Source organism: Priapulus caudatus, unplaced genomic scaffold, assembly GCF_000485595.1.
Source record: "Priapulus caudatus unplaced genomic scaffold, Priapulus_caudatus-5.0.1 Scaffold162, whole genome shotgun sequence".
Taxonomy (NCBI): Eukaryota; Metazoa; Priapulida; class Priapulimorpha; order Priapulimorphida; family Priapulidae; genus Priapulus; species Priapulus caudatus.
The window spans coordinates 339,319-356,413 of NW_014577223.1; the positions used below are offsets into that span (position 1 = coordinate 339,319).

The 17,095-nt window shown below is 50.9% G+C and overlaps 1 protein-coding gene across 1 annotated transcript in view; it reads left to right on the forward strand.

Annotated features, from left to right (window-relative positions):
* Positions 1-14,837: 14,837 nt before the first annotated feature.
* LOC106806475 (cyclin-dependent kinase inhibitor 1-like) overlaps positions 14,838-17,095 on the forward strand; it is a 36,369-nt gene continuing 34,111 nt past the window's right edge. The window contains exon 1 of the mRNA XM_014808429.1: positions 14,838-15,558. Coding sequence (XP_014663915.1) covers positions 14,994-15,558 — 565 coding nt within the window. The 5' untranslated portion in view covers positions 14,838-14,993. The remainder of the gene's footprint in view (positions 15,559-17,095) is intronic.

The window sequence follows — 17,095 nt, forward strand, 5'->3', positions numbered from 1 at the left end:
CCCAGCATCACGACCAAACGACGCTGGCATAAAAGACGCGACCATAGCGAACGTAAAACTGGAAAAGCCGTGAGTTTTTTCATCTATTGGCTGGCTTTTATGGCAGCAGTGTGGCTATATAACAGAACCCGAAACCAGCGGCCCATTGTACTGCGCCTATGTAAGCCGGGGGAAGTTACGCTGCGTGCAACGCGCGAGAATGTACAGACCAGCGAATAATCACACAAGACGGTTATATTGAGTATTCGTCGAAAATTTCCCCATGCCGTCGCATCCCCGGCTAACTCTTGCCTGCCGACGGTTTTGTCCCCCGCTGCGGTTTTCTAACTCTCCGAATAGAAATCGCCGGTCGTTGCGGACGTACGCGCCCTTGAGGGTGCATAGAGACGGTGGACCGGTGCTGGGGGAACAGCGTCGCGTTTCTCATGATTTCGAAAAGCCGTAAAAGTGTCTGAAACCGGCGGCGGCGTGACAGCGCGCGGCCTTGCGTCGCTCGGCGGCCGTTGTTGCGAACGCGTTTCCCACGCGGCTCTCGGGCGGCCGAGAAAACAGAATCCGACGAAAAGCCACGAAAGTTTGCGCGGCCGCAGTGTCAATATTTTCTCGTATCGCTTTCTCGGCGTTGCCTTCTATTTGCCGCCGCGCGCGTGTAGGTGAGCGGGGCGTCGGCTCAGCACACCGACAGCAGCGGCGTGGCGTGTTGTTTCTTCACGCGGCTAGGTCGGCTTGGGTCGGCCGGCGGTAGAATCGCCACTATGCAGCCGCCGCTGAATGACTTCACGCCGCCACTGTTTGTCTTCGTTTGCCTCGCAGACGATGTTTCGCGTCGTCGTCGGCATAATACGCCGAAGGTAGAGGCAGCGCCCGTGTCCGTCAACACGGCTGTCGCTATGCCATCCCGCGGAACTTCGTGTGTGTGTGTGTGTGTGTGTGTGTGTGTGTGTGTGTGTGTGTGTGTGTGTGTTACCACACAGCTAGGACATTGTACTCTACCGTATGATTGATTATATGCGGCAACGATAAAAAAATATCTAGCGGGCAATATGGGGTTACGAGTTACTCATATTTACTCATCACGCTGTTTTACTCCCCATGCATCTTGTGTGAGTATAGGCGAGCAACTGTCGGCTATCAGGTGGCTGTTTCGCCAATCTCATTTGATGATATGCCTGCACATACCTGTTGTCGTTATGTGTGTACATTGACTAGAGAAAGGATCAAACAACTCTGGCAAGGCATCAGTTTCAAGAAGCTAATTAACGATTACACGACATGGTGCATCGGCATTCACGCATTCGCGTACACATCCTAACCTACTCTCAAAATGTGAAAGAACCACGATTTTATTCCCTGGTAATAACTCGAATCAGAAAGCGAAATTGATGGGTAATATACTATAATTTAATGCTAATACACAACGCGCGCGCGCGGGAGAGAGAGAGAAGGAATAAGCGTGAGAATCATTTTCTCCCTTCGTCACCACTTAATAGTTAATGAACGTCAACCACCGGTATTATGTGTGGCGACGATTATCGTTCACACGCATCGCATAGCCATCGCGACGCTTATGTGAATTATTCAGAGTGTCCCGTGTTGCTCGGGGCGCTATTGCAGACGGTAACTGTTGCCTCCCGCCTTGCCGCGGTAGCGGCGTCACTACTGTGGCGTGCGAAACCACGGCGACTCGCTTCGAATCACGACTGAAAGACCGCGACACGCCGTCACTAGTCCACACAATTTAATGCCGACGCGTTACGCTCTGGCACCGCGCTACTGCTGCGCGCACTGGGAATGAGGATCGCTGCGCTAATCACGTGCTGCTTGCTCGACGCTGAGTGGGCAGACGGCAGAGGCGCGCTCGAGTCGTATTTCGGGCGGTCGGCGAGCTAGCAAACAGTTTTACGGCGAGAGCACCGTATAGTCCGCACGTGTCGTCTTTATACCACCACCGTGTCTCTAGCAGTACACACACGCGCACAACACACAGTCCACGCTCACGTTTGCAATCGCGGCGTTACCACCACCGTTCAATATGATCAACATACAATCGCTCAACACGTTCACGCTGCGCAAGCGGCAGAAGGTCTCCGTCAGGCGAATGCTCTTCGGACCCGTCAACACGAGGAGACGAAGAAGGGTCTGCAGAAGGAGATGGCCAAGATATGCGACGCCGATCGGCAGCGATGGAACTTCGACTTCGCGCGCGAGACGCCGCTGCCGGCAGCTTCGCCTGGGAGCGAGTGGCCGCGCAGTGCGCCGACGTGCATCCGCTCGTACGGCAATGGACCGTCTGCCGTTCATCGGCGGCAAGTTGCAGTACGACTACGATTGCGACGTGGCGCTGCCTCGCCCGACGCGCGGCGCGCGACGCCCGAGCGCGACGCCGAGGACAGCGAGAATCATCGCGTCTTCCGGTTCGGATCGGACGTCGTCGGCGACAGCACGCGGCCTGCGTTCGCCGTCGCCGACCAGCCGCGACGACCGAGGAGAGCAGGACGTTGACGGAAGCGCGACGATTCGCGACGCGCGACACGACAGCAGCAGACGGTGCCGCCGGCAAGGGCGGCAGCAGCAGACGGTGCCGCAGCGACAGCGCACGCTCACAGGTACGTTTACCGCTAGCACTAGTTTGGTTCGCTCATCCTAGTTTGAGACCCAAGTATATATAGTTCGCATATGATATCATCATATGTATATATATATATATATATATATCTATATATATATATATATATATTATATATAACTAATCCGGGTTGGTAAAACTAGGGATGGGCCTGCTTGTTTCATCATGCAGTTGGGCAGGTTGAGACACGAGCGAACGTTAGAGCTACGTCTGTTCTAGCAGCTCCAAGAAACCGTCACGTATTGTAAGACCTTGTGATGTATTTATTATTCTTACAGTCCGCGCTGGGTTACGTCTAACCTAGCCGCAAGTAACCACCGCGTAGTTATCACAAGCGTCATATAGTAGACTAGGCATCTACTACTTATAGCCGCGCTTGGTTGGCTTGGTTGGGGTATATCCCTTGATACGGATAAACGTGATGCTAGTCAGGGGTTCTGCTCATTGAGGCCTGTGGGTCAGACAGAGTTACATTAGTGTACATTGTATTTCCCCACGCTCAGCCAAGGTGGAACAGAATACACTGCATAGTCGTGTTGTCATGCTAAAAGCTCTAAAAATACACACCGCTGATGCTGATAGCTAAAATACGCATAAAGACAGACCAAAATAGCGTTATAGACATTGGTTTGAAGCTTTTATGCTAGTTTCTAACCACGCGATGTCAACGGACAGCAAAGAATATTTAGGAAAGGTGATTCCTACTTTCATCGCGATCGTACGGTATTTATTTGATGTATCCTAGTAACTAAAGTAGGCCAACGAGACTGTGCGACTAATGTTTATACATCAGTATACACAACGGGCTCCGACTAAAGCAGTAAGGTGTAGACAGTGCATATTACAGTTCGACTGCCGTTAAATGGCTTGCAAGCAGGCAAGCAACTGTGCATTAATGATGATTCTGGTAAAGTGTTAGGAAGTGCAGCGATTAAACGTGCGCGAGCACGTATCCGCTGAGCTTACAGTAAAACGCGACACACTTATTCGTCTATTTGCAACACACCACCCTCGGCAGATCTTAAAATAGAGGCAGGCATCTGAAATCATGAACTGTGAAGCGGATACGAGTTGTAGTGGTAAGAGTAACTTAATGTCTGATCGCAAAAAGCGTTGGGCGTGTAGCAATGTTGGCACGTAGTACAGAAACCACAGCCCGTCCGTACAACCCGTATCACCGGCTATGGCGCACTCGCTCGATGCGTCTGCACGCGTCTATTTGCTCAACGCGGCCACGTTATCGCCGCGCGTATGCGTCGTCACGACGAGTTAGTGGCGTATACTACCGCTGAGTAGGGTCTACTGTCCCCCAGGGTACTGCCGGAACGTACCCTGGTACGGTCCGGTATACCGGAACGTAACCCGGTACTATCTAATATGCCGGACCGTACCTCGCCTACTCCACTAACCAGAGTCTAGGAGTCGCCTACGCCTACTCCCTAACCCTAACCCTAACCCTAACCCTAACCATATCAGATAGTTACCAGGGTCTGTTCGGGATATACCGGACGTACCCAGGGTACTTTCCGGCAGTACCTGAGGGGACAGACCCTATGAAGCTGTTACTACCTGCGCTTATCGCTCCTATCTCCGCGCGCGGTCAAGCCCCGCGGAGACGCTAGTATCTTCCGCCGCACGCAAACACATAGTAGTATTACCCGCGCCAAAGCTGCGTTGACTTACGAGCGTTTTTCTTCAGGGGCGCCTACACATACTAGCGCGAGCGTTCACAGTAGTGTTGTCGTAGTTGCAGGAGTAAGATAATATAGGATTCTAATATTATCTAACTCCTGGTAGTAGTCAGTTAGTACTACTAGTACTTACGCTACAGTAGTAGGCGCTACCGGTGTTTTACAATCGTTAGCATGTGGCGCCGGTAGTCGGATAGACCTCGGATATCTTAAACAACGACCGTAAAAATATCATCGCCGCATAAAGTTGTGCTGTTTCGACGCGCATTGGCTGCCTGCCAAAACAAATTCAACCCTGGCAGTATAAACTTGGAGTTTGACCTCCGTCTTGGCGAGTGAGGGTCCCGCGCTTTCGCGCTTGTTTTCGACTCGCGATAGAGCAAGCATTCCGGCAGTTCGTCTGAGTTGATGGCTCAGCATACAAAGTACATGGTGCGTGCGTCGTCGCGCGTGCAGGCGAGATATACTACGTAGTACGTCGTGCGTAAAGTGTAAAGCAGTAAAATGCGTTTTTTCTCTCTCGTCGTTTTCTTGCGCGTAGTAGAGAGAACTGCGTCTGCTCGTTATCGCGGGGAGAGAATGCGCGGATAAATAATTTTTGTTTGATTGCGTCAAGCCGGTTTGCTACGTACCTGGAGAAGAAGGCGAAGGCAACAATTACGCACGCAGATTACGAATACATTTTCAACTGCGAACGCGAGTTCTTCTCGGCTCGTACGCGAGTCCGCCTACGTTTACTACTCACTTAGGAGAGTACCACACACACCACGCACATCACATGCACACGGCATGCCACAGGCACGCACCAGCACGCACACGCACAACGCCAAGCACGCACACGCACACGCACAACGCACACGCAGCACGCACACCGGTCACAGCACACGCACAGCGCACACGCACACGCACACAGCACGACACACACACAGCGACACACACGACACCGCGACACAACACACCACAGTCATACACAGCACACAAACACACACACGACACACACGCGGCGCGCAGCTAGCTACACATTTATATATATTATATATATAATATATTGATATATATTATGTATTATATGTATATATTATAAGTAGTTCTGCCCGCTGGCTCATCCTGAAAAAAAAAAAGTAACTACATCGCGACGGTCGTACGCTGCGACTATCAGGCCTTTTCTCGCACAAGCGGAAAATTCCGAAATTCGGTAGCTCGGAGATTTCAGTCGAGTGCCCGGTCTTGTAACAGTGGCGGTTTACTTCTCGGATCGGCCGCCTGGCGTCGCGCCAAACAAAGCTGCTCAGTTCTCAGCTGATTCTCTGCTCCGTTTTTCTCTGCGCAGCGAGACTCTGTGATCATGATCGGCCAAGAACAAGTGGCTGGAAATTGTGCGACGATGCTGCCGCTGAGATCCCGCCAACGCACAGCCCAGCGCTCGCGATTATGCCGACAAGATTATACGTCTCTCGCGCGGGGATCCTAGCTGGCTGTCAGCAGCAGCAGCAGCAGCAGCAGTCCGGCGGGCGTGGTTTTGGCGCGCTAAACACGCACACGGATTAGCCGAGCGCCGCATCGCGTCTGGCTGCGGCCGTGCGGCAGCGCATATGTGCGCGGCGCACAGCGCGTGTTTGCCGGCGGTCGTGCCGCGCCGTCTTGCGCGGTGAAAACCCGTGGCGTTGCCGTCAGCCATTCCAAGCTTCTCCCTAAAATAACGGAAAGTCTTTACCAGAGCGATCGGACCGAATTTCCGGCATTCCTATGTAATTGAGTCGTAAGCGTTAAGCGTATATAATATATGTGTATAGGCGATCCGTATTTGGTCAGACGAAATGAGTATTCGCGGCCAGTGTGGACAAAGCGGCAGACTTTACTTTCAATCGAGTTTCCGCCGGAAAGTGCTTAGTAATCCGCCGGTTGAAAAGCAGAGTCAACAGAAATGCAGAAGTCACAGAGTTCTGAGGCCGTCCGGCAGCAGCGAATGTGACATTCGTGTGGCTCTCGCACGAGAGAGAAAGAGAGAAAGAAAGAAGAGAGCAGAGGGGGCCGGCTGGTGCGCAGGCCGTCGCGCGAAGCAAGTACCGCTTATGGGACTCGCCGTTAAAAAACGTTGGGATTTTTTCGCGGCTTTTCACACGCTTAAACTCGACGCGCCCTCTCGAAAAACTCGCGCAAATCAGGTTGCCGCCGACGAGACGGAGAGAAAAATAATTTCACTATAAAGTGTTCCGCGCATCGGGCTTTATGTCAATTTCAATGGCGGCGCTTCAATCGTTATGCGGCGCTGCCGTGTATACGCGCCGCCGTTTAGTTCTTCTCACGAGAATTTCCCCTTTGCGGCGTCCGTATAAGTGGCCGCGAAAGAAGTTCGCTGCCGAGTCGCGCCCCTCCGTTCGAACGAGTGCGCGTCGGTAAATTTTGTTGTTGTTTACTTGTCGCGGCTTTCGCAATAGCCGAGCCCGCTTATCTAAGACATCGCGCAGGTTGGCACCGCTTTCTTTGCCTACATACAACCGTGGAAACGCCGTGCTTTGCCAGCCTGTTGCGGCCGGAGGCCGCCGCGTCCCACAATGGCAATACCTGCAGTGACGACGCTAACGATGCGCCCCCCTGGCCCCCCGACCCTGCTGGCTGCTGACTGCTGCCAAATTTAAGGCGCGACAAAGAAATTTGAGAAGAGGCAGGGGAACAGCGAAGGCTCTTTTGTACGTCGCGCGCAAAAGGTGACGATGAGTGTTCAAGAGAAAGCGGCGGGGGAGAGAGGGAAGTGGAGCGCGCGAGCGGGGGGCGAGGGAGGAGGCCCGGAAAAGAGTCCGGATCCACGATGCGTGGAGTGCTAGGTGGCCATTATGAGAGATTGCGAGGCGTTTCATAAGCCGCCGAGCAGACGAGAGAAAGCCGGTGAAAAAGCTAACAGCGTAACACGCTGTGTGGCATTGACCGAACGTTTTAGCAACGCAGAGCGCATTCACAGGGCCTTAAACGGCCAAGCAACATCTCGCTGCAGTTTCTCAGCGCGTTACATGCGAGAACCGGTGCGTGGGCGAGAGTTTGGCGACGGGTCGTGCACGTCGCTGCGCTGCGCAGTTCCGCCTTCGTGTACCTATGTGCCATAGGGGATCGACCCCAAAAAATGGCGGGCCTTATATAAACTCGTACCGCGTGTTGTGCGTAGTTCGTTTCTAGTTCGACGACTCAAAACAGAAAGTGAAGCGTGCGTGTGTGGCAGTGCGCGAGGTTTAATTAGGCGGGTGGTAGGAGGTGGGGGGGGGTGATTCATATTTTAATCTCATCATTCAGGTTATATTGCCAAGGGATCGGTGACGGTAATAGTCGTGTCTAATATGGCGTCAACCAATTGCCTCCACCGCGCAGCGCAGAGTGAAGCTGTTTAAACGGTTGTACGACAGAAAGCTGAAACGCTGGAACGACAGCCGTCTCAGGAGCAATGCAGCAAAGCGCTTTGCTTGTGCGTTGATATCCATGATGATAATCCGAGACTACGCTTATATCCAGCCCGCGAGACCGCGGTGTAAGTTGCATCGAATAACGTAGTCGTGCACAGGACAAACAGCAACAAACATACGACTCACGAGTCACTCAAGAATACTGTGTCGTTGTCCATCGCTTCAGGTCAAGTACCACGTACGCATGAAGGCACGCGCAACAGCACGCCTGTATTTGCTGAATGCCGACACGTATTAGGACATTCACGTACAGTAATTGTCTTCAGTCAGTAAGAATGGGCGAAAAAGAGTTGTTTTAGTAAAATTGTGATAGCAGGATCGTAAACTGGTTTCGGCGCCCGCGGTCAACATTCGTCATTAGTTCGCGCTACCGGACCGCCCTCGACCGAGTAAAGAAACTACCGCGTCACTGCCCGGGCGAATAAATGGCATAACATGGAGGTACTGGTTTCCTGTTGACGCGGTTAGCTCACGTTTGACACTTTGGCCAGAATACTTCACCGCTTCGGAACGCGGTGATACACGAAGAGCGCGATTACGCAAGACGCGGCATACCTGCTACGTAGCATGTACTATCACCATTCTCGTAGCAACTAACATATAACTCGGTCGATGGTAGTAACTCGCAGTGTAAGAGAGATTAACGGCAACGGGGCGTCGCGAGTAGCACGCGACTGATGAGATAAAAAATAAAGAAGGTGAGGGTGGGAGAGGAAGAGAGAGAGAGAGAGAGCGCGAGAGAGACATAGAAAAAATAAAGAGAGAGAGGAGCGAGAGAGCGAGAGAACTAGAAAATAGAGAGGCGAAGATGGGGGGGGGGGTGAGGGAGAGAAAGAAAATATATATATCGATAAAAAAAAGAGAGCGAGAAAAACTGAAAGTGAGAGAGGGAAAGAAGGAGAGTTAAACCTGCACTCGATCTTGTACGGCAGCGCTTGGCAGTGGCTGCAGTGGGGGGGGGGGAAGTGGCGCTTCTACTAGCGCGAGTTGCGCGACTCCAGCGTTCGTGCGCAATATATCGGCACTTTTACGCGCGCGCTATGTACATCCGATATGGCAGGCGGCCATGGTCGTACGAACTCGAATTTTTTGAGTTCGAATAACAACAACAACTGGCAGAGGAACGCGTAGCGTGTCACCGCGCACATGTGACGTAAAAGTTCACCGGCTTGCCTAACATAGAAGAACTCAAACTGGCATGCAGTGCCCTTCGTACAAACTCAGGATAATTGAGGGCGCGCAGAGCAGAGCGAAGAGCGCCATCTGTCGTGAGTTTGGAGAAACTTACTAAGGTGTGCGGCGTGTGTGTGCGCGAGAGGGCGACAGCGGGGTAGTCATGTATTCCCAGAACAATAACCCGGCCCATAAACCACAGGCACTTGGAGCGTTTCAAATAAAATGCTTAATGCTAAAATAAATATGAAATGCTATTTACTACCCAATTTCTCTACTCTCTTCACCTATTATTGCCGACAATATTCCTGTAAATGCGTCCAAATGCTCATCTGCAAGCACGCTGGCTGTCGCACGCTAGGCTGCTGCACACTGACACATTAAATATATCTCAATCATCATCATCATCATCAATCATCAGCAGCAGCAGGCAGCAGCAGCAAATAAATAATAGCAGCAGAAATTACTAGCATTTTTTTTTTTAAATAGATTAATATTTTATTGAAACGGCTCGGCAAAGGTGCCTGTGGGCCTAACAATTGATCCGGAACAGACAAATCAAGGCAAGGCGAAAGTGTAGCTTAGCTTATGATCGTTCGTGGTACGTATCTGGCGGGATTTCTCTTGCTGGCGTACATACGCCGTGTAAGTGCGTCGTTGTGGACGTCACTGCCGTTAAAGTGATTACGTCACCGTAAATAGTAAAAAATAAAATATATATTTCCACTTATCACAAAAATATCAAGTAGCTTTGTTCACTTTTTATGGTTAAATGCTGCATTATACTTCTTATTTTACTACATTGGTTTGATGTGAACTACACTCGTGACTCATACATAGCCCATAGCAAAGCAATTTTTAATGTCAAGGAACAGCTAATATGCAAATTCGTCCACGGTTTTTTGGATTTTTTACTAAAGTTGAGAAACAATCTTATCAGGTAAAGAATTTGACGATACGTTTAGTCCGCGTTAGTTGCTACTTATAATGTAAAAAAAATGGCAACAAAAATTTGGACAAATTTTTACCGCATACGCCGGAGCAAGTAGTACTATGGCCTAAACACGAACCTGTCCTCGTTTTATTGCCACAGATACATATAGCGCCGCGTTACATACCACTAAGCGTCTCATGGCAATAATGGAGGAAGGGAGTGTTACGAATTTACTCGTACGTGTGTGGTTGTGGCGTGCATGCGTGTAGTATTGCGCGCAACCGTGTGGCGAATCTTGTTTGGCGTCTTACACGAAATTGGTGCGCTGCGTTCCAAAAGCGCTGTTCGCAGAATCCGTGTCGCAAAAGCAGTATTCGTATGCGCAGCTGCAGCATCCAACTTAAACTTTCACTAATCTGCATGCTCACCCAAAAAAGGCCGGCGAATTCGCGTGGCGCTTTGACGAGCACATGGGCGCTAGCCACGTGTGCTGACCACGCATGGGGTTGACAACACCCGCACCCTTCCCGCAGCTGCGGCCTCAGTCGTCAGCCTTACGCATAGTCGGTTTCGCCAAACGGCAGTTCGAACTCTGGTAAAGCGCGATCGCGCAAGCGTGCGACGTCTAAGACGCGTCTTGCCAACTAGATGGTCAACAGATGCGGGGGATTATTTTCGTTGTGGCCGCAGCAGCGGTTGGTGAGAGCCCCAACCTAAGCGCTAATCGCGAGCATTATATTGCCGCATATGAAATACCTGCGCGCACCGGGTGGCAATTAGGGGCAGGCAGGGTCTTGTTAGTATCGTTGGACGAATCGCTGGATTAAAGAAAGAAACAGTCAACAATGTGGCGTATATTTGTACAGCAAACGCAATTCACGACGCAATAATGCGGTCGGACATAGCGGTCATTGTTATTTACTCGCGAACTCGCCGAATAGCCTTTACTATTCTGAGCATATGTATACACGATTTGCCCCCTGGACGCATATGGGAGATTTTTCAATACTCCAACAAACGGTCCTTCTTTTCGTCCGGTCGTTTCGCGTATTTGCATTGGTGTGAGCGCTGAAAATATGCATGCCTGAAGTCAACATTACCATCTATAAAAGGTAATAACTTTAGCGCGTCGTTCGTCCGCATTCCGGCCTACTCTAATTACAAATATGTAATCCGCACCGAGGCGCCGACTAGAACCTAACCTACTCGGTGTTAAAATGTTGCATATTTGTATAAAGGCCTACTCCAGAGTAAACCACTAAGGCTAGCGCTCTGACGCCCGTGTTAAGACGTTGAATCAAAACAAAAGGGATGGTCAAGTAACGTGTTACTCCATCAGTTGTGGCGTTTACCGTGGGGCATTTGTACGTGCGCGCGGTGGCGTACGCGTGTGCGCGGCCATGAGTGTAGGTAAGCCTGTACAGATTACTGGCTAAGAATACTGACCAGTAATAATCGTGGACGTGTGTTCGGCGCGTACTGCACGCCTCCTGAGGGCCATCTATCAAAAACGCAGGCGATGTTTACGCTATCGCTTTCCTATTTCAACAGGATGTCAACCTCGTGGGCCGGGTTTTTCTGTGCTCCGGTTTTTGTTGCTCCTATTCACCACGGTGTGTGGCGTACGTACCATAAGCTACTTTATTTTACTTTACTCATACGAGAACCGTCCATTCCGTCGCGTATGCGATTCTTCTAGAACCAAGCATTTCAACCTGACAGACGTAAATACGCATCAGACTGAATGCGTGGGCACAATGGTGCCGCGCGCTGCCTTTTATTGTAGCGACGTACTGGAACAGTATTGAAAGCGATTCAATCGGGATAAAAGCCCCCTCGCAGTTCCGCTTATATATTGCCATATATACTACATATATAAGCCTCGCTCTCGAGCTCGCGGCGTGCCTGCATTATCCGAGCGACCTTGATGCTACACGTGATGGCCTTCCGGGAGCAGCGGAGCCGGGCCAGGCGTGACCTTGAGCAAGATCAGTGGCGGGAAAATTACGGAGCGCGTCCCGAACCTATTATGGCGGCCACACGGGCACACATACACCCCCACCCCCATCACATACACACACGCACGCGCACGAGCGCGTACACACATGTATACGAGCACACACACACACACAAACACACACACGCGCGCGCGCGCCCGTACACGCACACATGAACGCACGCACACACACACGTACACACACCCACATACACACGCCCACATAAACACGCCCACGACGCCCCACGTACACACACCCAGGCACGTACATATGCAGAAACACGCGCACACATACATACCGGCACGTACTCCAGATGGTACGTGGCAGAACGGTGGCATCGTAGATCTCTCTGTGATGATATTTACCACAATTCTATTGTCGTTACAGTATTTACAGTTTTTTTCGGGCGAAGCGCGCCATTCATTGCGTTTTCCGGTTTACCGTTGCAATTATACCGGCGGTGATTTTGTATGCATACGCGGAGAAGACGACGTGCGTCTACAAAATAGCTTCAAATTGCTGTCGTTCTGTGTGCCGCGTCTGGCGCCGGAATGCTTTAGCAAACGAAACGAACGCGTGCGGGACGCACCGATGATAGAATTGTATTTCGATGAGATTTGACCGGAAATCTGTTCCAATTTTTTTTTCAACCAAAGGCGCGCGAACCGTGCCCGCGTATTTGAATAGCGACAGTTTTTCTTCCGCGATCGAGTGTGCGTTTTTTGTTCATCTCGATTTATCCTTTAGTGACCGAATAATCCAACTTGAATAGAATAATTGCAATTGGGGCGATTACTTTATTAAAGCGATAATTCGAACGTCTAATTACGTAATACATAGGTGATAAAAATCCATCGACGCGATGGACATGGTAGTCGCGTGGTTTTCAATAACAGCTTCATCATTGGGTTCGAATAGATGAATTGAGATCAAATTAGGAGGCTGGGACATGCTTCGCTTCCCCCGGAGGACGGTCCCGTACATACACACCCCTGGTGTAATCATCATCCAGTATCTACCCGCCGCTGTAATAGACGACAGTGCGTCTCGTTCCGCGCTCCTGCCGCAGATAATAGCGCGCGTGTTCCCACGCAGACGACGCGGCGACGTTGACAACCTGCCGGACGACAAAAAGTTGGCGACATTCGGCTATTGTCTCCGTAATCACGGAGCCGGTCGCAATAATCTGTCTGCGCCCCTTTACCTTAACCTCGCGTCGTTCTCCGCGATGATCGGTGTCGTTTGATCGCGGGCCCGTCGCTCGCGCCGCCGTGCTCCAGGGACGTCAACCAGCTCGACACCGCCGCGTCACCCCCGCACGCATAAAGCGGACAATGGCGCTCTCTTTGTTTTGCGGCGCTGGCGGTGGGGACGGGTAGACTGATCAGTTCGATCGATTCTAAATCGGGTTACCGTCACCAAAACATCGGCACGTTTGATGTGTGACCAGCGGTGCTTATGAGCTGTTACTCGCCAACCGCTCGCACACGCGAGGCTTGATAGGAGAGCCCGCGCGCGCGTGTATAGAGCCAGCCACCCGCTCGTCTGCACTAGTAACGACGTCAGTTATCTTGCGTAGCCGCCCACTCGCCGCGCCATTACCGTACATATAGAAGTATGAGATTTGATGGTCCCTTGTGCGGATTTCTTCTGCTGGTTCACCTGTCTGTCTTGCGGGAGCTTTGATGCATGCGCGGCGACGTTCACTGAGACGTTCACTGAATGTTGCTTTGTGCGGCCCGCATGGACCCAGATTTGCTCTAATTATATCATTACCGGGGGACTAATTACTTTGATAGCTAGTCGGATATGGTATTGATGAGCGTCTACGCAGCTCGACGAATGAACGGTGCATTATTTGTAAATAAATGCACTAACATTTAGGTTTTTCACATCTGCGTGACTCATAATTAAGCGTCGATATTATAATTCACTAATTAAATCGCATTTATTGATAGAAAACTAAAAGAACCTGCGTTACCCTTAGCGGCCTTTGATATAGGAGGATGCCATGTTATGTCGACGATAATGTCGTCACAATTCTTTCCTGGTATAATGCTCACACATGTCAGGCTGTCAAGGTTACACACAGCTAGGACATTGACTCTACCGTATGATTGATTTATGGCAACGATAAAAAATATCTAGCGGGCAAATATGGGTTACCGAGTTACTCATATTTACTCATCACGCATGTTTACTCCCCATGCATCTGTGTGAGTATAGGCGAGCAACTGTCGCTATCAGGTGGCTGTTCGCCAATCTCATTTGATGATATGCCTGCACATACCTGTTGTCGTTATGTGTGTACATTGACTAGAGAAAGGATCAAACAACTCTGCAAGGCCATCAGTTTCAAGAAGCTAATTAACGATACACGCTGGTGTCATCGGCATTCACGCAATCCTAACCTACTCTCAAAATGTGAAAGGAACCACGATTTTATTCCCTGGTAATAACTCGAATCAGAAAGCGAAATTGATGCGTAATATACTATAATTTAATGCTAATACACACGCGCGCGCGCGGGAGAGAGAGAGAGGAATAGCGTGAGAATCATTTTCTCCCTTCGTCACCACTTAATAGTTAATGAACGTCAACCACCGGGTATTATGTGTGGCGACGATTATTCGTTCACACGCATAGCCATCGCGACGCTTATGTGAATTATTCAAGAGTGTCCCGTGTTGCTCGGGGCGCTATTGCAGACGGTAACTGTTGCTCTCCCGCCTTGCCGCGCGGTAGCGGCGTCACTACTGTGCGTGCGAACCACGGCGACTCGCTCGAATCACGACTGAAAGACCGCGACACGCCGTCACTAGTCCCACACAATTTAATGCCGACGCGCTACGCTCTGGCACCGCGCTACTGCTGCGCGCACTGGGAATGAGGATCGCTGCGCTAATCACGTGGTGCTTGCTCGACGCTGAGTGGGCAGACGGCAGAGGCGCGCTCGAGTCGTATTTCGGGGTCGGCGAGCTAGCAAACAGTTTTACGCGAGAGCACCGTATAGTCGCACGTGTCGTCTTATACCACCACCGTGTCTCTAGCAGTACACACACGCGCACACACACAGTCACGCTCACGTTTGCAATCGCGCGGTTACCACCACCGTTCAATATGATCAACATACAATCGCTCAACACGTTCACGCTGCGCAAGCGGCAGAAGGTCTCCGTCAGGCGAATGCTCTTCGGACCCGTCAACCACGAGGAGACGAAGAAGGGTCTGCAGAAGGAGATGGCCAAGATATGCGACGCCGATCGGCAGCGATGGAACTTCGACTTCGCGCGCGAGACGCCGCTGCCGGGCAGCTTCGCCTGGGAGCGAGTGCCGCTGCAGTGCGCCGACGTGCATCCGTCGTACGGCATGGACCGTCTGCCGTTCATCGGCGGCAAGTTGCAGTACGACTACGATTGCGACGTGGCGCTGCTCTCGCCCGACGCGCGGCCGCGCACGCCCGAGCGCGACGCCGAGGACAGCGAGAATCATCGCGTCTTCCGGTTCGGATCGGACGTCGTCGGCGACAGCACGCGGCTGCGTTCGCCGTCGCCGACAGCCGCGACGACCGAGGAGAGCAGGACGTTGACGGAAGCGGACGATTCGCGACGCGCGACACGACAGCAGCAGACGGTGCCGCAGCGGCAGCAGCAGACGGTGCCGCAGCGACAGCGCACACTCACAGGTACGTTTACCGCTAGCACTAGTTTGGTTCGCTCATCCTAGTTTGAGACCCCAAGTATATATAGTTCGCATATGTATCATCATATGTATATATATATATATATATATATATATATATATATATATATATATATATATATATATATATATATATATATATATATAAACTAATCCGGGTTGGTAAACTAGGGATGGGCCTGCTTGTTTCATCATGCAGTGGGCAGGTTGAGACACGAGCGAACGTTAGAGCTACGTCTGTTCTAGAGCTCCAAGAAACCGTCACGTATTGTAAGACCTTGTGATGTATTTATTATTCTTACAGTCGCCTGGGGTTACGTCTAACCTAGCCGCAAGTAACCACCGTAGTTATCACAGGCGTCATATAGTAGACTAGCTCTAGTACTATAGCCCGCGGTTGGTTGGGCTTGGTTGGGGTACTATCCCTTGATACGATAACGTGATGCTAGTCAGGGGTTCTGCTCATTGAGGCCTGTGGGTCAGACAGAGTTACATTAGTGTACATTGTATTTCCCACCCTCAGCCAAGGTGGAACAGAATACACTGCATAGTCGTGTTGTCATCTAAAAGCTCTAAAATAAACACCGCTGGATGCTGTAGCTAAAATACGCATAAAGACAGACCAAAATAGCGTTATAGACATTGGTTTGAAGCTTTTATGCTAGTTTCTAACCACGGATGTCAACGGACAGCAAAGAATATTTAGGAAAGGTGATTCCTACTTTCATCGCGATCGTACGGTATTTATTTGATGTATTCTAGTAACTAAAGTAGGCCAACGAGACTGTGCGACTAATGTTTATACATCAGTATACACAACGGGCTCCGACTAAAGCAGCTAAGGTGTAGACAGTACATATTACATTCGACTGCGTTAAATGGCTTGCAAGCAGGCAAGCAACTGTGATTAATGATGATCTGGTAAAGTGTTAGGAAGTGCAGCGATTAAACGTGCGCGCAACGTATCCGCTGAGCTTACAGTAAAACCGACACACTTATTCGTCTATTTGCAACACACCCACCCTCGGCAGATCTTAAAATAGAGCAGGCATCTGAAATCATGAACTGTGAAGCGGATACGAGTGTAGTGGTAGTAGTAACTTCATGTCTGATCGAAAAAGCGTGCGTGTAGCAATGTTGGCACGTAGTACAGAAACCACAGCCGCGTCCGTACAACCCCGTATCACCCGCTATGCGCTCGCTCGATGCGTCTGCACGCGTCTATTTGCTCAACGCGGCCACGTTATCGCCGCGCGTATCGTCGTCCCACGAGTTAGTGCGTATACTACCGCTGAGAGGGTCTATGTCCCCCAGGGTACTGCCGGAACGTACCCTGGTACTATCTAATATGCCGGACCGTACCTCGCCTACTCCACTAACGAGTCTAGGGAGTCGCCTACGCCTACTCCCTAACCCGAACCCTAACCATATCAGATACTGAGATAGTTACCAGGGTACGTTCCGGCAGTACCCTGGGGGACATAGACCCTCTGAGCGGTACTAACATAGTATCTAATAAC